This window comes from Bacillus rossius, chromosome 18, assembly GCF_032445375.1.
Source record: "Bacillus rossius redtenbacheri isolate Brsri chromosome 18, Brsri_v3, whole genome shotgun sequence".
NCBI classification, from domain to species: domain Eukaryota; kingdom Metazoa; phylum Arthropoda; class Insecta; order Phasmatodea; family Bacillidae; genus Bacillus; species Bacillus rossius.
This window is the reverse complement of record NC_086345.1, coordinates 8,313,482-8,340,429: the sequence shown is the minus strand read 5'-3', so window position 1 is coordinate 8,340,429 and position 26,948 is coordinate 8,313,482. Positions and strand designations below refer to the sequence as shown.

The following is a 26,948-nucleotide window of genomic DNA, read 5'->3' as shown; positions in this document are numbered from 1 at the left end:
TCTAATTGGCCCTCAGTCCTCCAGATTAACAGTGAACCAATGACAGAAGCAGCACTAAGGTATAATTATTTGAATTTTAGCATAACACGAAATTAACACGCGAATTTTTCAGGTCTCTACCCATTTGTGTCCAGACCTTCTGGTTTGTAGCTGCGCCAGTCACTCCCAGTCACGTCACGTGCTTGCAGTTTGCGCTTGTCTTTACTCGACAGCACTGTTGGTAGCCGTCACCCAACTGTCGCCTGCAGGGAAACACGTGTCGTTCGTTTACGACCACTGACAGCAAAAACACAGTGGCACGGAGATACGCAGACCGTTGGTCTTTCGACGAATGTCCAATTTGTAGAGACCGGAAATATTCGCGAATTCATTTCGCGATAGGCGAAAATACAAATAAGTAGTTATACCTCAGCGCTGCCTCTGCTATTGGCTCACAACTCACCTGGATGACTCTGGGCCAATGAGAAACACCCAAACCAACGCTGTATCGAATCACAGGCTGCTACGTTGGGACGTCTCACAAGACAGCAGCCAATGAGTGGGTGACATTTGACCGAGAGTACGTATAACTATGGAGTTCATCCTACAGGTCATTGAACCCGCGAATTTTTCCGGTCCCTACCAATTTGAGACATTACACGAGGCAGACTGTACGAGGCGGGGGAAATAGGAAACGTTGATCTACCATTTACAAGTATAGCAAATAAAGTCCCTACTAATGTCAATCGACATAAAGCAGGGTTAAGAGACAGGGAGTTGACGAGATGCTATTTATTTATTCCAGTTACGTCAAGCGTAACAGCACCCGAGTAAGCGAGTTGGACATCAAGTGAATAGCCAATACCTATAGGAAGCGGTGTGTGTGCTGCCTGTCCGACTGGCTGATGGTTCTTGTGCGTGTTTGATTTGATACCATTTCTTGGACACATATTTGAACACACATTCTTGGACACATTTAAAACAATATCTTGGACATGACATTGCAGTTTTGCCCTGTTTGTCACGGGAAAAAAAATTTCAAGAACGCAAATTAAGAAACGGAAAAAAATGAAAACACAAACCCACAGAGAACAAGCATAATCAGTAGAGCCACGGAATTTTCGGGGATTCATTTAGTCGCAAGCTAGAATGCAAACCTCCACACTGTCGCACTGTGTTCATGATTGGACCGCAGTTATCTGGACACGCCCCTCTACGACCGTGACCCAACGATGACCAGCTAGGAGAGAAGTAAGCGAATCAGGTAGTGCCAAATAACAATGATAAAAATATCCAACCAATGGGAAAGTAAACATGGGTCGAGCACACCTATAACTTTGAATTCTATCCTGAGGCCAGTGGAATCCGCGAAATTTCCGGGACTCTAATAATCAGCTAGTTGAAACAGATAAACCCAACGATGTACCTAAACAGATATGGACAGACAACTCAACGACATCATCGTATCAATGCCCGGTATGGACCCGGTGTACAAAATGCAACTGTTTCGGATGTGTTCGTCTGCGCTGTCGTAAGTTTTGTTTCCCATAATACCTGTTCAGGTTCATCGTTGGGTTTATCTGTTTCAACTATCTGAATTAGGCTTGTTCGCTGTGGGTTTGTGTTTTCATTTTTTTTATTTTTTAATGTCCTAATTTGCTATCTTGAATTTTTTCCATGACAAAACAGTGCACAAAACTGCAATGGCGTATGTTCAAGCAAGAAATTGTATTAAATCATCAAAATTTCCCATTGCATGGATCATTCAAAGAACGTATCTGCGTATCAGTTCACTTGAAAATGGTTTTGCGGGGGGGGGGGGGAGTGTATTTGACCAGCCTTCCCTTTGGAAGAAGAAAATAAGTAAGTCAAGGATCAAGCAGTTGTAGCTAAGTAAAATCTGTTAACTAATCCTTACAAACTTCTGTCCTTTTGTGATTGTTTACTATTGTACGGCTCCACGGACCCTCCTTCACATTGAAAGAGTTTGAAATCTGGAAAAAATTATTTCTCCCTCTTGTTTTGAATTTGAAAATCTCGCCCCCTCTTTTTTTCCTGCTTTAGCTGGATACGCCCTTGGTGGTGTGTGGACGTGTTGGTGTGCCGTACAGCATTGTCGCATGTAAGCGGATATTGTGATTCGTATCTCTCTCGACTCCCTCCCCTTGCCCCCCTTCCACCGGTCCAAATAACGGGTAAGGCATCCACTTCCGGTGGAGATCGCCCGGGCGATTCAGACCACCGGAAGTACGAGTAGTTTGTCATCTGGGCCCGGTAGGAGAGGGGGGGGGGGGAAGAGGATTTCTGCTTCGCGACCTTTTTCGGGAGAATCATCAGTGAGTGACCCACTTCACAGGATAAAAGTTTATAACTAGCAAGTGAAATTTTACAAGCGAGTGAAAAATCATCCAGTTACACGTAAACGCACTCTTGCAAACCTGCAATGACTAGAGACCGGAAAAATTCGCGGATTCATTTCGTGATAGGCTGACATTCAAACATGTGTACAATTCTGCTGGTTCTGCTATTGGCTCGGAGTTTAACTGGAGCTCTCTGCGCCAATGAGAGACCATAGACCAAAGAAGCGTCGAATCACAAGCTACCCAGTGGAGACGCCTCACAATTTAGTAACCAATGAACACGCGTGTTTACTTGAGAAATGCAGAGGATAATGGAGGATATCCTAGAAGTAATTGAATCCGCGAATTTTTCCGGTCCCTAGCAATGACAAATTGTTCTCACTGGTTTACAAGTGATTTACAGATGTTGTTACCTGGGTTACTGACAGTTTTAGCTTACAACTTGTAGCTGGTACTGGTTTATGACTAATTTTATACATATCCAAAAAAAAGGTTGGTAGGTTAAATCTCCACGTTTACTTAAATTTCGAAGTATATATTTATTTTGGAACATTCTGGAAACTTCTAGAAATGAATGTAGGGAGCATTTTGAGAATTTATGTTCTCCAATATTACAAAATGTTCAATTAAACATTTGCTTGTATTCCATTAAGCGAAAATGTTTCGAATGTCTTTAATTCAGTGCATCCAGTATTCTTTATCTTAGAAAGTATTTCATGCTATTCCTGTTAAGATAGGAAATAATTTTTTTTAACCGGCAAACACTATTTTTAACCTCTTATACTAATAAGTGGTCGCATTAAAAATTTGTTTCGGACCAAGTTTTAAGATAATGTTTAGGTTTACATTAAGTTTTTACTAATTTGATAGTGTACGAAACATAGAACGTTTGATTTGTTTTATTAATACCCGTATTTAAAAAAAAAAACCTTTGCATTTATAGTTTGTCTCATCAGAAATGGTCTCAGCCAAATGTTTTCGATAGTGTTTAGGGTTTTTGCGATAAATTATAACGCATTTGATAGTGTACCCACTAAAAGAGTTACGACTTTTTCTGTCCTTCAACCCTTGTTATTTCCACTCCTTACTGTAATGGTTAGTTTTTAGTCGTATAAGTAATTTGTTTTGACGTGTTTTTTGTATTACTCTTTTGGCTGCAATATTTGCCATATTAAGTGAGTTATAGAATTTTTTCCCCTTTCAAAAAACGTCCCCCGATTTTTGAAAATTAACGAACTCGACCGAGATATTCTACCAGTCTAGTTTACGTATTATCAATTATTAATTGATCTGTGAGCGACTATTTAAGTACTCGTCCAAAACTCGGTAACGAACAAGTTACTGTGCTCTCATGTTGCCGATACACTCACTTATAATACGAAACTCGGACACGAAATTTAACGTAGAATTCTTTAAAAAAAATGCCGAGCGTGATAAATGTATGCAAATTGTGTTTTCAACTGCATTTCTGGACGCGAATCTTACGTAGTTTCCGCACCCGCCGCTAAAGTTATCTGCCGGAGCAGCTACGCCAACTATCGAATCATTCGATTTGCATAGTGAAATTTTAAACTATATAATGAAACGGCTTTAATAAAATCGAAAAAAAAGACTTGGGAAAAAAATACTAAACTCCGGCTTTTAGACCTGATTTTCGACAAGGAATTTTATTAAAATATTGCCCAATTGGTTAAAAAAGTTAATACTTCAAAGTTTCCCTTTGTCTTTGTGAACTTTGGTTCGTGTCATGCGCCACAGATGGCAGCACCGTGGTTGTTACACCTTTCCGTTCCTTGACTTCCGTCGCATTCACAAAATTACTACAACCAAATGCCGAATACCTAGAGCTAAGATGTTACAGATGAAAAAAAATATTATCATTACATTATAAAGATGTGTCTAAAACTGTTGTTATCTATGGCGTACATTTGGCAACAACACACAGATACAAGAACAGCGCTGTTGGCAGAAATCATGTATTGCATAGAGAGAGTAAATGGCCATTAGAATGCGCACTGCAAGCAAACTAAGGTTGAGATACCCAATAGATAGAGACCGGAAATATTCGCGGGTTCAATGACCTCCAGGATAGACTCCAATATCCTTTACACACTCGGGCAAATGCCAACTGTTCATTGGCTGCTGACTTGTGAGTCGTCTCGACTGGGTGGCCCTGTGATTCGACACTTCTATGAGTGAGGGTCTCTAATTGGCCCTCAGTCCTCCAGATTAACAGTGGACCAATGGCAGAAGCAGCACTAAGGTTTAATTATTTGAATTTTAGCATAACACGAAATGAACCCGCGAATTTTTCAGGTCTCTAGCCATAGAAGCTGTTTCCCAGGGCCGGTGCAAGGTAAATTGGCGCCCTAGGCGAAAAACCTTAATGCCCCCCCTCCCCCCGCCGGACACCCCAAAAATTTTTCCTAGTCCCAAAATACATCAAGTAAGCCTAAGATTTTGTCAACAATCAAATGTAAGCAGGCTTGTGTTTTTTTTTTTTTTACTTTTTTACTTATTACAAATCATAAACAGGTCACCGTGGACTTTAAATAATTACTTATATCAATATAAACATTCCAAACTGTTACAAGAATCAATTTTTCATCTAGTTTCAATAATCGTTAAACATGTTACATCAGCTGTTGTGTGTCGTGCTGCGCCGCCCCCGGCTACTTGGCGACCTGGGCGGTTGCCTGGTTCGCTGTATGGACGCACCAGCCCTGATGTTTCCACAGCGCGGTCGGTAAGGCATTCTCTTCAACTTCCCAAGTTGCACTGTGTCGGCCTTCGAGGTTGACTCACGTCGTCGTTAAGAGGGCGTGTCCTGTTCCACGTCATTAGTTTGAATATGCGTTCCCGGCGGTTACACTCGCCGACATTTTAAACGGCTGAACTTTCACCCTAATGAAAATATAAATTCATCTCTTCCTTTCGGATAACTAGCTGGCAGAGTTCCATTTTTAAAAAAAAAAAACGTCTTAGTGCAGTATGGATCAGGAGAATGAAGTAAAATATAAAACTGGAATTTTTTAGGTTTGAAGTCAATTTTATTGGCTAATATGTAGAGACAGGAAAAACTCGCGGGTTCATTTCGCGATAGGCTAGAATCCAAGTGCGTGTAACTTATTGCCGCTTCAGTGATTGGAACACAGTTTTCCTGAATGACTGTCAGCCAATGAATGACCCTCAACGTAAGAAGTATCGAATCATAAGCATCCCAGTTAGCAGGTGTCACGATTCAGTAGCCAATGAGATGGTGTAATATTTCCGCGTACATAGAGAATCGTGGAGTCCATCCTAGAGGTCATTCAAACCGCGAATTTTTCCAGTCCCTACGTAGGGACCGGAAAAATTCGCATGTTCAATGACCTTTAGGATGAACTCCATAGTTATACGTACACTCGGTCAAATGTCACCCTCTCATTGGCTGATGTCTTGTGAAGATGCCCCAACGTAGCGGCATGTGATTCGATACAGCTTCGGTTGAGTGTTCCTCATTGGCCCAGAGTCATCCAGGTGAGTTGTGAGCCAATAGCAGAGGCAGCACTGATGTATAACTATTTGAATTTCAGGCTGTCATGAAATGAATCCGCGAATTTTTCCGGTCTCTAGGAATAAGCCGTATACGCGAATCGGGAAAGGTATTAGAGCTTCAGCTATGACCAGAGGCTGGGGCCACCAACCCAGCATAGTCACCGCCTCACTCGGCTGACTAGACAGTTGGCTGTGTGCTGAGCGGGGCGGTGGGAGTACAGAACAAACATCACGTCACGTGGTGACCATGACGGACGCCGCTGCCGCTGTGGCCTAATTGTTTCAACTCGCTCTCGCGACCCCGACACGTTTTATGCACTCATGTTCAGGATACTCGCACTGGGTTCACAGAATGAAGTAAAGGGGGTGGGGGAAGAAAGACAAATAGAAGCCGAAATACACACGATCTTTTGTTGACGATGTGCTATGGTTAGAGACCTACAAAATTCGCGGACTAAGTGACCTCCAGGATAGACTCAACTACACTCTACACACTCGGGCAAATGCCACCTGTTCATTGGCTGCTGACTTGTGAGTCGTCACGGCTGGGTGGCCTGTGATTCGACACTTCTATGAGTGAGGGTCTCTAATTGGCCCTCAGTCCTCCAGATTAACAGTGGACCAATGGCAGAAGCAGCACTAAGGTTTAATTATTTGAATTTTAGCATAGCACGTAATGAACCCGCGAATTTTTCAGGTCTCTATCTATGGTTTATCTTTTGTTACTGAAATTTCGTCCTCGTCAAAGCAAAAAAAAAGTCCATATTGTGATTGCCACGATTTTTTTTTTGCAAATATAGATCCTGCCAAAACGTTTGTGTTAAAAACAAATACGTTTTGTTATGTCCACTAAGTGACTTATTAACTGTTTCCCAATTTCGTTATCGTTTATAATAGCTAATGATTCTTAACTCTTTTAATCGTAGATTCATACATTGTATAAAAGCATAATTCGTGAGCTGACGTGGAACCACAAGCACTTTGGGAAGTTTCACTTCTAACGAGCGTGGCTCACATGCATTAATGAATTATTTTTCACGCGCTTTATTACCTTCAATTGTAACTATGTAGGCCTAATCAAATCTTGTAAGTCGATTTTAACCTACTTCTGATTGCCGTATCGATTTGAAAGTTTGCAAGTATGTATGTGCAACCTGGATGAAAATACAATAATTTCATTACTATGACCTGAAGAGAGATTTGGGGGGGGGGGGGGAAGGTCATAGGAGGCAAAAACCATTACTTTCTAGCTTTGGACAAAACACCACTACTTTCGTGCTAGGGGCCATAACCACGCTTTTTGTATATCCATGAGTCCGGGACATAGTGAGAAATTTACCCTAAGTCGACTGCCCCCAAACCACAAAATTTCGAAAATTTCGAAAATTTATATTCTCACTAGAATTCGAGTGTTATCAAGATTTTCGGTGTCCTCAACCACTCACTTCCCCCCCCCCCCCCCCCCCCCCACGAATACCCTATTTATAAAGGAGAGATTATCTTCCTCCGATTTTTTGAAAGTCGGGACAAATAAAATGCATTAATTTTGAAGTGCTTCCGGGTTCTTCGGGCACCATCGGGGTGGAGGAGGGGGGGGTAATTTCTTCCGATAATTTCGGGACTTTGAAAATTTATTTTGTGGCGCATTTCGTAAAACTTATTTTTTTTTAAATTCATAATAAACTAAAAAATAAAAAAAATCTTTAAATTTCAGTAATTTGTTCAACAGCGATAGCATAAACAACTTTTTTTACTTTGTAGTTCATACAAAAAACGTTTTTAATTAGTTGAATATATATATTTTTTATTCTGCACTGATATGTTGTGAGTGTGATATGTGTTTTCAAATTTATATAAACCTAAATTCATTTCCTAGTAATGTTGAAAGGCTTCAGCTTAGCGTGTGTAATGTGAAATTGAGGGGGTTGCTGCAATAAGGGCCCATGCTCCAAAACAATGTTCCGAGATATCAAGGTGCAAAGTTTTCTTGGTGTCACACATGAAGTCGGAGCGCAGTTGCTCCAATGAACACACACATACATAAGTTACTAAATAATATTCTGTAACTTATTAAATACACGTTTTCCTAATCTTTCACTATTAATACAAAAAACATAAAAATAGTAGGTAATATATTTATCTGAAAACTTTGAACAATTAAAATGGTTCTCTTTAAAAAGGGCCCATAACATCATCACATAAAACTTTTCATACCAACACAATAAATTAAAACTTCTGGATAATATTTGGTAACCGTAGAGTATAGACCTGCAAAATTCGCGGATTCATTCGGTGATAGGCTAGAATTCAAACACATATACCTCTTATATAATTTTGCTATTGGCTTACTGTTCATCTGGACGAATCTCAACCAATTATAAACCCTCAACCAAAGAACGATCGAATCACAGACAAACCAGCTGAGACGACTTACAAGTCGGCAGCCAATGAACTTGCGTTATTTTCCCGAGTGTACAGGGGTATGTGCAGTCTATCCTGAAGGCCATCGAAACCGCGAATTTTGCAGGTCTCTACCGTAGAGATTAAGATAAGCAGAATTCATTTTTTTGTATTCTCCCCAAAAAGGTTCCATGGTCTCATATGCTCTAATTGCAGCAACCTCCTTAATTGACGTATCCGCAGCCACAGGAGTCGACACAGAAGAGCGAGTGGGGCAAACAAGGTGACGAACAGCAATGCAGTTTCGCCAATCTCTCCCTTAACGTTACGTTTTCCCGTAACGCCCTGAGCGTTAAACTTCTTCTCGTTACGATACGTTTCGCTAACCTGTGATCACGTCCTCGCCTCTAACTACCCTACCTGATCTAAATATGACCAACTTCAAAAATAAATAAATAAATGGTTACGCAGTAAAAGCGTGTTACTGAAGTTATCCCTACTATGTAATATTACAAATGCGAAAAGTGTTTGTCCGTTCGTCCTTCTTTCACGAAGCAACGGAGTTATGAATCGAGATGATGTTTTTTTTTTTTGCATATGGATAGTTTATGGGCCAGAGAGTGACGTAGAACATAAAATTATGAATTTCCATCCCTAAGTGAGTGGAAAACGAGTAAATTCAGTTTTGTAATAGAAAATCATACGAGGTATGTCATAAGACACACAAAACAGTGAGTTTGTGTCATTTCTCTATGTCCACCACACGGTCATACAGTAAGGTCTGGCAACTTCCCATTCTTCTCCTACGCGAAACACATCCGCTTGGTGAAGCTCGCGGCTGCTCGCGATTATCAGTTTAGTAGTTTAGAACTTCGTCAATAGGTGGCATTGCGTTGATTTTGTAACGCCCTATCATTTGGTGCGTCCGTCACGTCTTGCCTATGGGTTGCCTGCCTTCCCACAAAATGAAGCTGAAGATTTGCTGATGCGTAGCCTTGATGCACCGATATTGTGCAATCGACTGGACTTTCAAATCAAAATTTACCGTTTTCCAAGACTATGTCCTACAGACTTGAAACACGGTAGTGATGTTCCTTATACTATGATGTGTTTAGCCTGGCAACGCCAAGTACTTCAGCTAGTGCTTATATAAGATATCAATTTTAATGTGTTGTATATATGCTATAATGTTTACTCCCTCATGAATAGATTTAAATAACAGATTATTAAAAATCACATGATTTCGCGCATAGCTGCTCTGCGCATGACCGTGTGGCGTAGGTCCCCGTGGGGGAGAAACTCTAATAGTTCTGGGTCCAGCCGCTAGATGGTAGCTTTCATAATATATTACTAACATAGCTACATTGATTGTGAGAAGTAATGCACCAGCTTTTATCAGGCAAAGAGAACCAGTGAATATTAATTCACTTTACATTGGTAGCCACATACATTGGTAGCCACATATATTGCAATGTGGCATACCAGAAAGTTTTACATCTCCTACTCATTTATATATAGAACATGTTTTTTTTTTTTTTTTTTTTTTTTTTTTACAAAACAGCATTAAGTGTTTTTTCGCACAGTTTAGAATATGATAAGTCATTTGTTTCCGCCCTGCACGGCGGCATGTTTCTTTTATTCTAACATATTTATTGTGTTATTCACTTTTACTTCTCTAGTTTTAGGTGCTGGCTGGCAGCGGAGTGAGTGGCCAGTGCAGCCACTCACCGCCAGGGGCGCTTGCGTCCCTGGTCACTAAATCCAGTCCTGGATACACGAGTCCAAGTGCCCAACCCCCCGCACGGTAGAATTCTCTTTTCTACTCTGTCCAACTCTTCATCCAGACCATCCTCTGTCTCCTGTATTCTCATACTCTTAATGCATGCAAACTTGCACCCCGCATGACAGTGCCCAGGGTTTTCCCTGTGTCTGTGCAGGTTTTACCTGGGCCCAACCTATCTCTAGTTATAGTCTAGATTTATGAGTGAGGGGAGTTAGTCATGGGCCATGACATCAATATTGCTGCCATGACTGGCGAATCCCCTTCCAGCACATGATGCATGCGACCCTCTCCCTGCATGGCTAATCCCAGCATGACTAGGCGTATAGGCTTCGGCCTCCCCTAACCCGGACTCCTCCCGAATACACTTAGTTTTTAGTTAGGTTAGGAAAAAAAATTCGTACAGTTTAAAATATATTTCACTGAGCAATATTAGTTAAATCACTATCACTACATAGTATAAAACAAAGTCGCTTCCCGCTGTCTGTATGTCCCTATGTATGCTTAGATCTTTAAAACTACGCAACGGATTTTGATGCGGTTTTTTTAATAGATAGAGTGATTCAAGAGGAAGGTTTAAATGCATAATACATGCATAATATAGTAGAGAAACACTGATAACTTTAGAGGTTTCTAATGTGATGTCGTAAATAAACACTTTTTTTGCGCTTACATTGTAAACGTTGGCTGAAGCCTACGAGATAGATCAAAATAATGTACTACAGTATTGTACACCTTAAAAAAGTTTACAAAAAAGTCCGCGATGGTATATGTTCTATCTCTTAGGGATAACCCACAATAACCATTTTTTATCCTTTACTTTTTACGAGAAATAATGGCTTATTTACGAAGCGATTTTAAGCAATACAGCATTAATCCTTATCCAATTAAGTACCTTAAATACATTGTGCATTTAATATAGATCAATATGGCCCTGTACAGCATGTAATTTAAATGAATATTTTCGAAGATATTACAGATTTAAAACGCAGGGACATAGCGGCTGCGGCGGTACCAGCCGGGGAGCCGGTATATAAACACATTCTGTAGTATATTTAGTATCAGCATTGCACCCGTGCGAAGCCGGGGCGGGTGCGCTAGTAAACATTATAAACCTAAATTTTTTGTTCTTGGCTGACCCTGGAGTCATCCACAGCGGGGTGCTGTCACAACTTAGAAATACATAACTTAGAAACACACATGATACAATTTTCTAAGTTATGTCTGTTCTAAGTTGTGTGTTTCTAAGTTATGACAGTTCTAAGTTGTGATGGTTCTACGTTATGACTTTCTAAGTTATGGCGTTTCTAAGTTGTGTGTTTCTAAGTTATGATCGTTCTAACGTATGACAGTTCTAAGTTACGTGGATTTTTTTCGAGGTTTCTAAGTTATGACCGTTCTAAGTTGTGATGGTTCTAGGTTATGACTTTCTAAGTTATGGCGTTTCTAAGTTGTGTGTTTCTTTTCTAAGTTATGACTGTTCTAAGTTGTGTGTTTCTAAGTTATGTGTGGTTCCCATCCACAGCTACGAACTGCAATGCGGTACCACGACTGACTGCCGTCTCTCACTCGACACTGACTACATACATCTTCGCTTTCTCTCCGTGCCGCGCCGACACAGGGACCGCCCCAACAAGTAGCTGGGCCCACAGGGACCCTGCCATCTTCATCTTCATCACTTGTCTTCACCTTGCCCTCCGGGACATGCACACAGAGTGTTGTGCATGTTCCATTGTCTGTGTGTTCTCTGTGTTTCTACTTTTTTTTTATTAAATTTATGGGGTATTTTTTGGAGAGGCACCCGAAAATATCACTCCTATTAAAACAAAAAAAAAATCCTCTATCCTGTGTTGTCTTTTTGACGTGGCAACGTCTAATAAATCGATGAACGCCGGCTGCACGCACGAAAAAGTGTCCCGTAACGCACATTGTCCCGTTACGCTGTGTCCCGTTACGCTCACTGTACGCTTGCGCCGCATCTATTTCTCTTCCACTCGATTGGAACAACCATCGATTTCAGTGGCGTCTCGTCAGGGCAAGCAAGGCAAGCAGTGCTTGCCCAGGCAGTTTCCAGACATTGTATTTTTTAAATAAGTATTTTATTCAGAATAGTATTTTACTTTGGCTCGTGCCGTTAGGTGTATGTATTTTTTACACTATCTTCTTGGGACCCAATACTGTGCGCTGTGCGCTATAAGAAAAGAACTCGTTGACACACAAAACATGCTGTTTTAGAAGCGTTGCTAGGTTTAGAAGCGCTGGCAGGACCGCTTTCAGCAGGAAGGCTGCCGCAGTAGTTTCCTTTCGGAAGGGGGGGTGGCATGGTACAAAGGTTCAGGGAGGGGATTGGCTGTAAAAACACGTGGTAGAAGCTACGAAGGTAGCGCTTTCTTGCCGAACTCAAGCGAACATGGCCGAAGCAGACGGTGGAATTCTTCCGCCGACTGCTTCGGCTATGTCCGCCACAGTTCGGCAGGGCAGGTGGCGAGGTCGCGTTTCAGTCGGCGGTCGTCTCTCGGGGCGCGCGCATCTCTCCCGCGGGCTGTTGGCTGGCAGTGCGTGGGGGATTTGTGGGCGTACGCGTCCCACGGGTGGCGGATACGGGAGCCCAGCTCGAGAGTTGCAATCTCGCTGGGGTGGCTGTGAATAACCAATAGCAGTCCGCGGACCAATGGCCGGCCTGTGGGGTCGTTATCACGGCTGTCGGGGAGAAAGGTAGCCTGAATGTAGCTCGGCACGTGGCAGGAAGCAGCTTCGTCGGCGAAGGCCCGCAGGGGAGCTCGATGTGCCTTAGTAGCGAAGTGTAGACGAACTGCGGGCTGGAAATTGCGGAGCTGTGAACTGCCGCGCGCGCAACGGAACTGAACAGCATCGTAACTCTGAAGGAAGAGATGGCGGCGCCTTTAAGTTGGGGCCCTGTTGGAGCCAGTGGTAGCCTGGGCGGCGCGACCTTCAACCGTCCCAGGATTTTGGAGGACAAGAGGGTCCGACTCGCAAGATACTTAATTCGCCTGAACGACTTACCCCCACCCTGGCTTGAAAGGTTGTTGGCTGTTGACTGGAAGAAGGAAGATGAAGATGGCGCAATGTCAGGCTGCCTTTCGCCCCGTACGCCCGCAGTTCGAGCCGGTTTACTGGCTCGTCTGCCCACATCTGGTTTAACTGTGGCTGCCTGGGCAGCTGTGGCTGGGCCGACGAGTGAAGTCGCCCGCCCCTGGGGGCGCATGCGCCCCTGGTTAATAATAACCCAGGAGTACCCAACATTTAAATGCGGGCCGGAAGGCCCAATCACCCAACTCCAGCATGGTTGATTTTTCAGCCCCTCCAACTCTTCTTACCTGGACCCTTCTTCCTCTTGTCCAGTAGTTACCTGCTTGCTTAATGCATGTTAATTGATCCCCGCATGACCCGGCCCAGGGTTTTCCCTGTGTCTATGCAGGTTTTACCTGGGTCACATTAGCTAGCTTTTAAGCTAGGCGACCAATGGGGCGTCAGTCATGGCGCCAATCGCAGCCATGGCTGGCCAGTAAACCCCAATAGCACACGATGCACGCGCCCTTGTCCTGCATGGTTAAAAACCCGCATGGTAGAGTGTATAGGCTTCGGCCTGAGACACACCTAGGTCCTCCCCTAACCTGGACCCTCCCCTTACACACTTAGAATAATTTAGGCTAGGAAAAAAATCGTGGCGTTTCAGGAATGATTGACGTGCGAGTTTCTTGGTACTCGTACCAGTTAACAGAGTTTCTGATCACGTATGAAGATAATTTCTTTTGTGTTGGTACGAAAAATACCAAGATTTAATTTTTACTATTCTAGTACATTTTTATGAGGTTCTTCTCTTTATTTTAAGTACTTACTTTGCCATGTGTTGTCTGTTTATATATTTTGTACCAGATATCGATGATACTACACTCCCACTTAGTATATAAGTAATGTAGAGTAGGTATTTTACTATCAGAATAATGTAAGTCAAACATTATTTTTTAAAAATAATTTATTTAAAAAAAATGTCAATGTTCAGTTAAGAAAACTACTTAAATAGCACCATTTTGTACCTTGAAATCCATATTTTCCCGGGGAAGGGCCCCCGGACCCCCCCCCCCCCCCCAATCTAGTTTTGATGTGAACGGAGTTGTAGCTTCCCCTCATGTAAACCTCACGCCTCGCCACTGATCGATTTGACTTTTTCGAGGCACATTAAACTTGAAACACTCCCATTCGTTTCCTACTTTTCCTATCATCGTCCTATCCTTAACAGAATAACACAGATTGGAAGAAGTTAAATAGCAAACATGTATAAAAGTTATAGTTAAAATAACCTCTTCTTAAAATTAATAAACATATTTGAATTAATGAGTGCAAATAAAAGTAAATTTATCAATTAAATTGTAGATTGCATTTCACTCCTTCTTTGTATCCATACAAAATAGTGCTAATTCCATAAAAGTGATTCAATTTTATTCATAAAAGTATGCAATCATTTCTTCAATGTTTTGTTATGACGTTGCCACGTTAAACTATCGTCCGTAAACAGACTTTACAGACAACTAATTTTTTTTGTTTGCAGGTAGTTAATGGGTCCACCCAACAGATAGCGACACATGTCAAGTGAAACACTGTTTCAGTTCCCACTGTAAGAGCCGCACTTCCACGCCTCCCTCCTTGTTCTGTGGAAGGCCTAACGAAGAAGAAGGGAGGGGGGAGTTACGCATCCCGCCGATAGCAAGGACGCGGCCTTGAGGTACCGGTGGAGGGGGGAGGTCACACGGGACTCTGAACCACTTCGGGTAAACATGTTCCACTTTTAGCAACGCAGTCTGAAACATGTTCCGTCCGAGGCCAATTTCTCATCCAACCCAGAACGGGAAGCCTACGATTCACTCGTCCTTCTGGACATACCCGAATACTCACGTTGGCAAGCCTTCTTTCAACAGACGAGAGAGCCAAACCTCCGATCGTGCATCTTCGGTTTTTTTTTTTGTTCATTTTAAATAAATATACAACTCATGATAACTAATGGTCAATTAGGTTAGGTTAGCTACATTATAAATACATTAAAACATTGTGGACGGTTGATTTGGTTAGGATAGCTACATTGAAGATACTGTGAAATCATGTAAACAGTTTGCCCCAAATAAATACACCTGTTGTTGTACGAAAAAAAAAAAAGCTAGCATGAACTTCTGGGAACGTCGGGTTCGGCTCTCTCGTCTGTGAAAAGAAGGCTTGCCAACGTGAGTATTCGGGGATGTCCAGAAGGACGAGTGAATCGTAGGCTTCCCAACTAGAACAGGGTTGCAAAATAGTTCTCAGAACGACATCTCTCCTTCATAAGGCTCTGGTTGGCTGTTGAGTATTGAGAGTATAAATAGTCCTCTGCGGAAAAAATGCAAGATGGAGAGTGTTTCACTGGCACAATTTACTGACTGTGACAAGAAAAAAAATTAACAAGCAAATATTTTACTGTTTCAAAATTGATGCTGGCGGTAATCCTCTAGCAGAGGTACAACTTACTCAAGTAAACAGGATCCACAACAGATTCGTTCGAAGACATTAGACAATCGGTATTGGAGTTGAACAAACTTTATACCAACCGCAGTGTAACCGCACACCTTCGCGTTCGTAAAACATGTTCACCTAGAAGTTGTTCGGCATGTTCCGAGATTCACTGATCTTCAGTTAAAGCCCTCGAGGTGATCATCATTTACGTCTTTAGACCCCATTTTCGTGGTATAACGCACCGCGGAATTGTATTCGCTCATTAGTAGAGACCTGACGAATTCCAAGGGTCACTAGTGATTGGCTACCATCTGCGAGAGAGGGCGTCGCCTTATTTGACAGAGCCATTCAAGACGCGTTTCCTTCCGCGCTGAATCACTGTGATTGGTGTTGGAAAAATCGGCATGTACCTGAAAGAAACTCACCCAATCAATAAAACACAAGACGATGCTACGGTGTTTTAACTTTCAGCTAGTCTGGGAATCATTTCGCGAAATATGCATGGCCCTACTCATTACTAGAGACCCGGAAAATTCGCGGGTTCATTTCGTGTTATGCTAGAATTCAAATAATTAAACCTTAGTGCTGCTTCTGCCATTGGTCCACTGTTAATCTGGAGGACTGAGGGCCAATTAGAGACCCTCACTCATAGAAGTGTCGAATCACAGGCCACCCAGTCGAGACGACTCACAAGTCAACAGCCAATGCACAGTTGGCATTTGCCCGAGTGTGTAGAGGATATTGGAGTCTATCCTGGATGTCATTGAACTCGCAAATTTTTCCGGTCTCTACTCATTAGATTCGGCAAGATTATCATGACACTTCTAATTTCAGTTAGCCGTGAACTGTAGCCACATTTTGGTGCGCAAAGTTCTATTAAACTTTCTACGACGAAGGCGCCCAAATTTCAAAATGGCGGGCGCCACAGTAATAAATTATTACTGCACTCTAGCGGTATAACTGGCCATATGACAAACTCCGCCTGTTTTTTTTTTTTTGCTCCGGATGCTATTGGATGAACACGAGAGTTTTTGCGAGGTTTAGTGGAATAAAATAATTGTGGTATTGCAAATAGCTGCTCACGTAATTTGACTGCAATGGCTCAGGGATATCTTAATTTGTTTGCTATATAATTTGCTTATCATTAAATAATTGATTATATAGAGACTGATAAAATATCCTGGGGTTGGCTTTTACGCTAAAGCCCCAGAACTCTTTAAGGGGGTGTCTCCCATTTCAGGTCAAGATTTTATATTTGCATTCATTACAGGTAAACTCGTAGACTTTTTCAATATTTTAACTTCCACGAAATGAAAATATATATACAGCACATAGTTTTTAAATAATTAGCTGCCAATGTTACATTTTTAACGTTTTTGGGTTGTACAAATATAGAGAATTTAATTTATTGCAAAACTGAAACTTTTTAGATTTAACTGCAATGCCACTGGCTACTTCAAGAAATGGTTTGAATTTCTTTCAGAAAATATTAATTTAATTTTACCTGGCATTTCAAAATTATCAAATTTGTTATGATTTTGACAGCCAAGAAACATGAAATGAGTTTTTTTGTGATCGAAATGCAAACCATATCAAGAAGTAGCCAGTGGCACTGTAATTAAACCTAAAAAGTTTCAGTTCTGCAATAAATTAAACTCTCCTTATTTGTACAACCCAAAAACGTAAAAAAAAAAAAAAAAAAGTAACTTTGGCAGATAATTATGCAAAAAGTATGCGCTGTATATATTTTTTCATTTCGTGAAAGTTAAAATATTGAAAAAGTCTACGAGTTTACCTGTAATGAATGCAAATATAAAATCTTGACCTGAAATGGGAGAGGCACACCCTTAAGACTAGCTGAGCCGGGAATCTTCCAAGGTCGGACACCTCGTTCTGCCCCGAGGCTTTTTGATCCAGAACTGTCGCATATAGTCTCTCCTGGTGGCCTGTTTGGTGCCGCCCCCCCCCCCCCCCCCAACTCTCGGTCCACCAACCAGAGTTCCTGGACTATCCTATGCCCCGCCCCCGTAGCCAAATTACTAGGGACTGGAAAAATTCGCGGTTTCAATGACCACTAGGATAGACTCCACGATTCTCTATGTACTCGGGCAACTATCACCTGGCCATTTGGCTACCGACTCGGGACACCTGTTTACTGCGATTCTTGTGATTCGATACTTCTTTTGTTGAGTGTTTGTCATTGGCTCAGAGTCCTTCAGGTAAATTGCTGTCCAATCACTGACGCAGCATTAAGCTAAACGAGTTTGGATTCCAGCCTGTCTCGAAAGGAATCAGCGAATTTTTCCGGTCCCAACAAATTACGTGATTGTGGGCAGAGTTTTATTACAAACGTTTTTGAATTTTTTCAATAATTTACATTGGTGTACTTAGCTGATCAGTTTTTTTACATTCGTCAATTACTTAAAGGAATAGTTTTAAAAGCTAACAGTGAGTTGGCCTTGGATGCTGATTCTCTATTGGCCAGGAGCGAAGAAAGAGACCGGGTCAGTCAACCCTTCGGACCGTTAGGCGGGGGTAGCCCCACCGCACCGCCTCCGAGCGCAGGCCAGCAGGAAACCACGTGACAATGGAGTTCCGTTCGGCCCCGCACTGCACGGTTCGAGTGGTTACATTTGACATCTTACATATAACTTAAAACATAGCATGAATCAATTACTATCTTAAACAATAATAATAAAACATAAAATTAAATTAAGGAAACGGGCGCATTACAGCGGATAAAAAAAATTAAACTAACATGGCGGCAGTGCACTCTAGCAGCCTAAAACAAGATGGCGGCCTCCAGCAAACGCAAACAAGATTAATGAAAGGAAAAAAATTAAAAAAGCAACTATTTACTACATAAAATTATCAGAATGGTATTAAAAAAAATTATTTCACCTTTCAGAGTCGTTTGAATTAATAAATTTAAATTGTTTTAACTTTTTTATCAAACTATTGAAAAAAAAATTCACTGAAAAGAAAAATTATTTTTCTGAGAAAATTAAAAAATAATAATAACTTAATTAACTTTTCAGTCTGCAATGATTTTTTTAAGTTGTAGATATCATCCATCAACTTCTAACCAACCTAACTCCGTTAATTTTAATTATAGCAAAAAAAGTCAATATACAATTTTTATGTGAATTTTATAATTTGTAATTTTTATTCTGAACTTTTTCTTCTATATTTTATCCTTTTCTAATAATCTTTTTTAAAAAATACAATATTTAACTTTTTTAACCCCTTCTCGGAGAGTTGAAATCAAATTCACTTACATAAAACATTTCTCTATTTCCTCCAAAAATTTGATTTAAATGCTTAATTAATTGGACTACTGTGTACGTGAGATTTCTAAAAAGCACCCCATAACCCTTTCTAACTTTTTAAACCCTTAACGTTAGTTATTTCAGCGCTAGGACACATTTCCCGTTTGTTCCCTGTAGCCACATCTTGTTTTAATTTCTTGAACAAAAAATTACATGTGTGTTAATTCTTAGAAGAAAACTTACTTTTTTTTTACGTGTTCGAATCTGGATACTACAGCTAGTTTCCAATAAAAAAAATTGGCGAATTTTTGCCTGCCTAGTTCTTTGGAAAATAAATAGTTCTTTATTTTAGTTAATGAAATAATATGTATGGAACGATAGCTTGATGACTCAAATGAATCTGTCAGAAAATAATGCACCCAACATGCTAATCACGTATACTAAAAACTTTGTTTATTTTATAATATTCAGCAATCATAGCCTTTAGCACGTGTAAAATTCTCTCGCCTTATCTTAAAACAGAGTGTATCCTAAGATTACAAATATAATCGGGAAAAACAACATGGAAGGAGTTTGTAAATATGTATACTTGTCAAGTTTTCGTCACAAATATATTTTTGACAAGAAAGTTTGAAGAGTAATGCAAGAAATATTACTTTCAAGTTCTCCATCGAATTAAGTTGAACATGTAACCTCAAACCTGTTTTGAAGTCGGTCCCACTATCAACGTTTATTATTGGATTAAGGTAACGAACACAAATGTTAACAATTAAGTAATCTTATTTTAAAATTAAAATACTGCATCACAGTGCGGAATGGAAATTTTGAACTTATTATAGTTTCGTGCAAATCTTAAATTTTAAAACTTCTGTAATTTTAAATCACAATAATATTAGTTGGATTATAAAATGAATTCTCTGGGATCTCTAAAAGTTGCAGACACATCATTTACTTCTTTACAGATAATGACATTCGAAACTAAATTAATATTAACGTTATTTTAGATGTTTTTACCTTTATTACCCCTTCGTCATTTTAAAGATTAGTTGAGACAGGACACGACATTGAATGGCTTATTTAAACACACCTAGTTTTTTTTTTACAAATGTTACAAATATATATCACGTGCACCTCTAGTTACACGGCACACATCCAACCTAAAGTCCAATTCTTCCCACACTTTGGTTAATACGTCCTGAGTAATGGAAGCAATAGCCTCTTCAATTCCGTGTCTCAACTCTGGCAAATCATTAGGTAGCGGCGGAACGTAGACGCGATCTTTTATAAATCCCCAAAGGAATAAATCGCATGAGGTTATGTCAGGTGAACGTGGAGGCCAGCGAAAAAGAGCTCTGTCGTCTCGACCGTAACGACCAATCCAAATGTCAGTTCAACCACTCTCGTACAAAAATTTGCCAAAATAAAGTTTACAGGCTCAGCCATAGGCGTGCGCACGGTAGGTGCCACAGGTGCCTTGGCACCACCATTAGGGTTAACGTTATTTTGTTTTTTACAAGCAGAAATAATACATACTTACAAAAACCGTATTATTTCCAAAAAAAATATGTTTTCCAATCGTGTCGAGTTACAGATATGTGCTCATAACACTATCAGTATATCAATTATCAATCGAACCAACTATACACACGGAAACAAGCCAGTTGCAATTACTTGTGTTGTACACGCGGGCCGCGGCTACGAAACTTCTGAAATGTAAATACTTCTCCTAGTTCTCCTCGAATTACATAGAATGCGCACTCGGTGTCCACTGTTCACTCCACTCGGCAGGCGCACGGAATAATAGTGCCGTCCGCCAGGGTTTATTTTAAAAAAAGAGAGAGAGTTTAGTTAGTTAAAAGGATAGGCTTACTCGATGACTTATATGCAGTCGCCGACAGAACATTTTTGTTGTATTTCAAAAGTTAAATTTTTGCCCACTTTTATTTGTGTATTTTTATTATTTTAATATTTTACATATTTAAGGAATGTTACAATAGGCAGGAGGTAAAGGTCCATGTGGATCAGGTACTCCATAACAAATTGCAAAGAGTTCCTGGGCGGCACTCAATAGAGTACTGGTTCAGGGGCTCAAGCAGGGAAAAAAATAAAAATAAAAAATAAATAAAGAATGTTACAAAAACTCCCTTGATTTGTTGATTTTAAAACTTAACATTTGAGAATGTTTTTATAGCATTTATTTGGCGTCTTCAGAAAACATGTAAGTACGGATTTTCAAAGCCACCAGCATGAATTCCGTGCAAACAATTTGTGCAATTTACTTTATGGCTCAACAAAGCTTAAAACTGTAAATAGTTTAGTAGATTTCCTGGTGATTATAACGTTCAAAGCCATAATTTGTCATAAAAAATGTTAAAATTTTTAAATCTGTGTATTTAATGTTTTTGTTCGGAAACACCTTAAATAGCACCATTTTGCACTTTCAAATCCAAATTTTTCCGGGGGAGGACCCCCGGACCCCCCGCTTTAGGCTCGGGGTCCGTGAATGACAGGGCTGTTGTGTAATCTGGCACCACCACTACTGAAGTCCTGCGCACGCCTATGAGGCTCACCCTCTATTAATTAGGGAAAGAGTAATTCTATTGCGCTGCAAGTGAGAAAACAACAAAGTAGTATTCTCGCATGCGCTTATTTAAAACTGTTTTGAGTTACTCTTTAGTTGTGACCTTGAACCAACACTCTACAACACTTAAGATTTGATACTATTAAAGTTTATAAATTGGGACATTCTTTCATGGACATTTTATATTTTAGAGGCAGAGTCATATGCCGGTCTCCGATCAGACAGACACTGCATCAGCATCGGAAGGGGTAGGTCGAGTGAAGCTATCAAACGCCATATTATCTTTTAAAGATTTGTGCAATGGGAGTGCATGACTTGATGTAAGCTTTTGGACATACGCCATTGCTTAGCATATGTATGTCTGTAGAAGAAAACTACAAAAAAAAAACACAAATGACAAAAAACACAAATTAAGAAAAAAATTGCTGTTGTCAGGATTTAACGCCACACAATACTCCACAACAGGAATATGGTCAACAAACAAAGAAAAACAAAAAAATGGACTAACAGAACGAAAAAAAACAACCACAAATGATGACAGCACAAAAATACCGAACCCAAAAAATTCAGCACAACAGTTGAAACGAGACAAAAACACAGCAAAAAAAAAAAAAAGAAACAAACAAACACAATGGTTTTCCAAAAACAAAAAACAAAACAAAAGAGAAACGAAAAAAAAAAACACAAATGATGACAGCACAAAAATATTGAGCCCCAAAAAAAATTCAGCACAACAGTCAAAACGAGACAAAAACACGACCAAACGAAAAGACGAAACAAACACATCAAACGCCATATCCGCATCTGCACCACATAATAAACGCATCAGCTAACGAGTGCGCAGGTGTGCCGCGCAGGTACGTGTCTGGCGATGGGAAGGGGGGGGGGGGGGGGAACAGACTTCCAGGCGGTTTCCCGTATGTAGGCCATGCAACCCCCTCCTATCCCCCTCCATAGGCTGGTGCACCGCGCCGAGCCAAGGATGACGCAACAAAAGGCAGACGAACCCGCCCCACGCCAAAAATAAGAACTAGCGTTCTCTTTTAGTCACTCCCTCCCCCTCAACCTCTCTTCCACACCACCAACACACACACACACACACTACACACCGATATAACGGCTGGCTTGCCTTACAGCGGTTTCGCAAGTACGTAGACGGCCACGTTTTCCTTCCCGTAAAGAGATAACAGTAACGTAAGATAAAATTGGTTACTTGGTTGGTTTCTTGGGTAACATTGGTTGTGGCCACGATGTGTGTTGGTTGGCCAACCTGGTATTATTTATGGTGAACCAAAATTATTTCCCTTGCATTCATTCGCACGTGCTCCTGAAACTTTAGTTGGAAGACAAACGAAAATAGGATAAAGGCGTACTTTTTTTTTTTTAATTTACGATGCAATCCTGCGCTGCTGCACACTATGTAACTAACTTAATTGTAAAGGCCGGTGAAGACCGTGACGTAAGCAAATATAAATTTTTCAATTCTAAGTATGAACTTTTTTTTTTGTGAGTGGCGGGGTCGTTAGGTATTTTGTAGCATTAGTACGTGTAGTTCATAAGATTATTTATTATATTGCTATGTATTTCCACACGAACAGTGACAAAGCCTACGCGCGTCGTACTGTATACATTTATTTTTTAAATCTGTTTCCGAAAACGCGGGAAAACAAGCCATTTTGGCAAGCTTTGCACCCACGTGGTATCAATAATTTTCACGACACCTGACTTCAAAATGAGCGCTTGGAATTCGAAATTTGAAATGCTTACAAAGCTTACAGGTACATTTGTAAAGCAGTTTGATTTTTTTTTCTCACCCTAAAATGGCAAGAATTTCCAAAAAAAAAAATATTTTAATTTTATTTATTTTTACAAATGGCCCTAACCTCTGAGATACACTGAACACATGTGTTTCGCCAATTTTACGACTGCATGCCACGTGAGTTTCAAAAGTTATCTCACACATATGCTAAGACTTCGCGATCGTAAGGAAATATGTATGTTTACCTTTATGTGGGAAGCTCTCTTCTCACTCAACTCCGGAGTTCGGGGTCGAATATCTCCAGGTGTGGAATATCCGATACGCGCTGCCGGTTTGAATCAAGTAACGACCACGCAGCACCGCACCGCAGCAGACTACGCGACTCCGCGCCACATGGCAGTCTGTGCGCCGGCGAGGAGGGGATCTAGGGACTGCGCGCTACCGCCGCGCCGCGCCGCGCCGGGAGGCGGAACTACGTACTCCCGACCGCTCGCTCGCCGGGAGGCGTTTAGATTCACTGAATCGGCTGCACACGCCGCGTCGCGCCGGTACAATCCCGATAACGGCGATATCCGATAACTAGAGACTGGAAAAATTCGCGAGTTCAATGACCTTCAGGATAGACTCTGTCTACTTGGGCAAACGGCGCCTGTTCACAGGGTGCTGAATTTTGAGACGTCTCAAGCAGGGGCTAAGTCAGGGGTAGAAAGGGGGGTTAGGGGTTCAACCCCCCCCCCCAGCATCAAATATTTAATTAATTTCTTATTCATCACTCAAACAAATTTCATATTAAAATTAATAAAATCTTTACCATTACAATATTTAAATTTAAGTACCGAAAACTGCTAAATTAGCACTATTTTACACCTTAAAATCAAAATTTTCCCGGGGAAGGACCCCCGGACCCAACGCTTTAATACGGGGGGGGGGGGGGCGCATGCTTCTTAACACCCCCCCCCCCCCATACACAAATCCTGGCTACGCCACTGGTCTCAAGTCGGTAACTTGTGATTGGATACTTCTTTTATTGATTTTCTCTGATTGGCCGAGAGTCCTTCCTATTAACAGTGAACCAATAGTAGAAGCAGCAAAACGCTATAATGATTTGAAATTAAAATATCACGAAATGAATCAGCGAATTTTTCCTGTCTCTACCGATAACGCGTTTTATTTCATTTACGTCCAAGGAAAATTGAGTATACAGTGAATCGGTCTGAGGAGAAAGGAACTAAGTCAAAAAATTAAATTATTAAGGAGAGTCTAAAAATGTTGTAGATCGTAGTGTTTAATATAAGCATAGCGATTTCATTTTTGGTTTAGATGAATTGCTCATACATAATGTAACTATATAAAATATTTATATATATTTTTTAAATTGTAGTTAGTTCTTTTCTCCACTTATTTCGTGTTTTATAGGCCATACATAAAAAAAAATCTGAAATATTTTATTATTTATTTATTTGGCAAATATTGATAATTCGAACAACCAAATATCTGCATAGCATATGACAATGTTTATTAGAAAAATTTATGATTACCATTATGCATAAAATTACTTACACGTTATGTTGAGTTCTTAAAGTACCTCTACAGAAAAAGTAATGGGTCATTAGTAAATCGGTAAGAGAGATTTTTACGTATGTTCACACTAGTAGTTATCATGCCACTAACTAAACTCTCAAAATGAACAGTCATATATCAATCTTAGTCATCTATTTGGGATGTCCTAAGCTAAAAAATAATATTTTTGTAAAATGTGCTTCACTAAATGGTTTGACATAACAGATCAGTTTGTTTAAGTATTTTAATTGCTTTAACTGATTTACTTGGCAAAACTCGTAGGCAATAGGAGCTGTATACCAAAAATAATTTTTGTGTGCTTCCGAAGTATGAATGTATAAAATGCTATACCAATCTATGAATAGTGATGCAATTCCAACACCTGGGATCTCCGAAGCATACATGAATTCCCTGTTTTTCACTTTGAGGAATGTTACTTTTGGTAGTTTCGTCAGATAGTACTGTCTTTTTGCAATACGTCGGCCAACCACTTGTCAAAGTCAAAAACCTCATCGTTGCTGTCAGGCATCTTTACTGTCATATTATGCATACTATTAGCAATCACCTCAACATTTGGTTGACGACTACAAAATCGGTCACAATTCTTAAGTTTTTGTTTAATAACACCAAAAAACAAACTTGGCAAGAACGAGCCACACAAATTGTGAGATAGTCAGGGCCTGATTAACCCTTAGGCTGATTAGGCTGCAGCCTAGGACGCTTGGATGTGGGGGGGGGGGGGGGGCCGCTGAAATCGTATCTTCGCATGCACTATTAATCCAACATCATTGCATCTACCCTACATATTTCAACTAGACCGAGACAAAACACTAAAACTAAATGCGCTGTGAACTGAAAAAGCTTGGGACTCCCTGATTTTAACTTTTATGGGTAGTATGAACAATGTTAAAATTTTCACACTAGTAAACAAAGTCAAAACTAATATACTACTTATTAGGCCGACCGTAACACACACACCTGGTGGGGGCCCGTCCTCATAATTAGCCTGGGGCGGTCAGAACTCCTGATCAGTCGCTGGAGATACTCATCTTCAGAACTGTTCAGGGCGTCTGACTCCAGTTCAATGAATCTTTATACTTCCCGCCTTCTCTTATACGTTGCGCTTCGTTGGCCAGCTGCGAGTAGGTGCGCGCGCGGGCTTATGGGTAGGGTACATTGATGGGAAACGTGTGTGTGTGTGTGTGTGTGTGTGTGTGTGGGCTGCGACGCAGCGGATGACGACACACGGCGAACGTGTTTCGCGAACGGTTTGCGTCATGCGATGCGCCCGTTGCACCACACTGTCGTCAGCATTAAGGATGCAGTTTGCTAGAGTACGTTGCGTTTAGAATGTTTAAATCGATTTCATAATATAACTATAATCATTTTTTTTTATATTTCAAACCCCACCATGAATTGTAACATGTAATCGCGTGACGTTTGGGGGCTCATGGTACTGGAGTTGGGGTGTGGACCTAGAGCCGATGTCCGCCATATTGGATTGTGACGTCAATGCGGCCAAATTAGATGACATTCGACCTTGAACCTGACCATAGCCATCATTTTTGATTTCGCCATATTGGAAAATGTCATTTGGTTTTCTAGAATTTTCTGACACTTTGAATCATGACGTGACATCCGCCATCTTGAATTATGATGCCATAAACGCCATCTTGTATTCTGACATAATGAAATCGAATGTCCCACTCACGAACGTTGCACTTTTCGTTACAATGACATTATGACCTTGAAAATGTCAGTCATCTTGGAATTTGCCATCTTAAATTTTGATATAATGTCCCCCATTTTGGATTGTAACCACACCAAATATATTGATTGATGTTGACCTTTGACCTTGACATTCAACCTTCATTTGAGCTTGCATTGGACTTTGAATTTGACCATGACCTTTCATCTTTTAATTTTACCTTGGTCTTTGACCTCAAATATAACCTTGACCTTTGAAATTGGCCATTTTATTGGACCCCGCCATTTTTTATTATTATATCTTGTCCACCATCTTGTTTTCGTCTGCTGGAAGCCACGCTCTTGGATAATGTCACAGCCACCATATTTATTTTTTTCCTGCTGGAGGTCGACATCTTGGATGATGTAATGTCCGCCACCTATGTTTCTACTGATTGTTCCTAGAGTGCGCCAACTTCGCTCTTTCTCATGCATGTAAGATCGCTGTTCCATTACCTACCAATGTTGTTGTGAC

At 40.7% G+C, this 26,948-nt stretch overlaps 2 protein-coding genes across 3 annotated transcripts in view; both read right to left on the bottom strand.

The window, feature by feature from the left end:
• LOC134541326 (proton-coupled amino acid transporter-like protein pathetic) overlaps positions 1 to 25,874 on the bottom strand; it is a 152,724-nt gene extending 126,850 nt beyond the window's left edge. The window contains exon 1 of one of the 2 annotated variants that reach the window (XM_063384735.1): positions 25,706 to 25,874. The gene's annotated coding sequence lies outside the window, so the exon portion shown is untranslated. Of the gene's footprint in view, positions 1 to 23,412; positions 23,667 to 25,705 lie in introns of those variants that run through there. The other variant, XM_063384734.1, reaches the window with a different exon arrangement.
• The window catches only part of LOC134541370 (ATP-binding cassette sub-family G member 4-like), a 113,437-nt gene continuing 110,094 nt past the window's right edge, over positions 23,606 to 26,948 (bottom strand). Inside the window, exon 4 of the mRNA XM_063384793.1 lies at positions 23,606 to 23,693. Within this exon, the coding sequence (XP_063240863.1) occupies positions 23,606 to 23,693 (88 nt within the window). The remainder of the gene's footprint in view (positions 23,694 to 26,948) is intronic.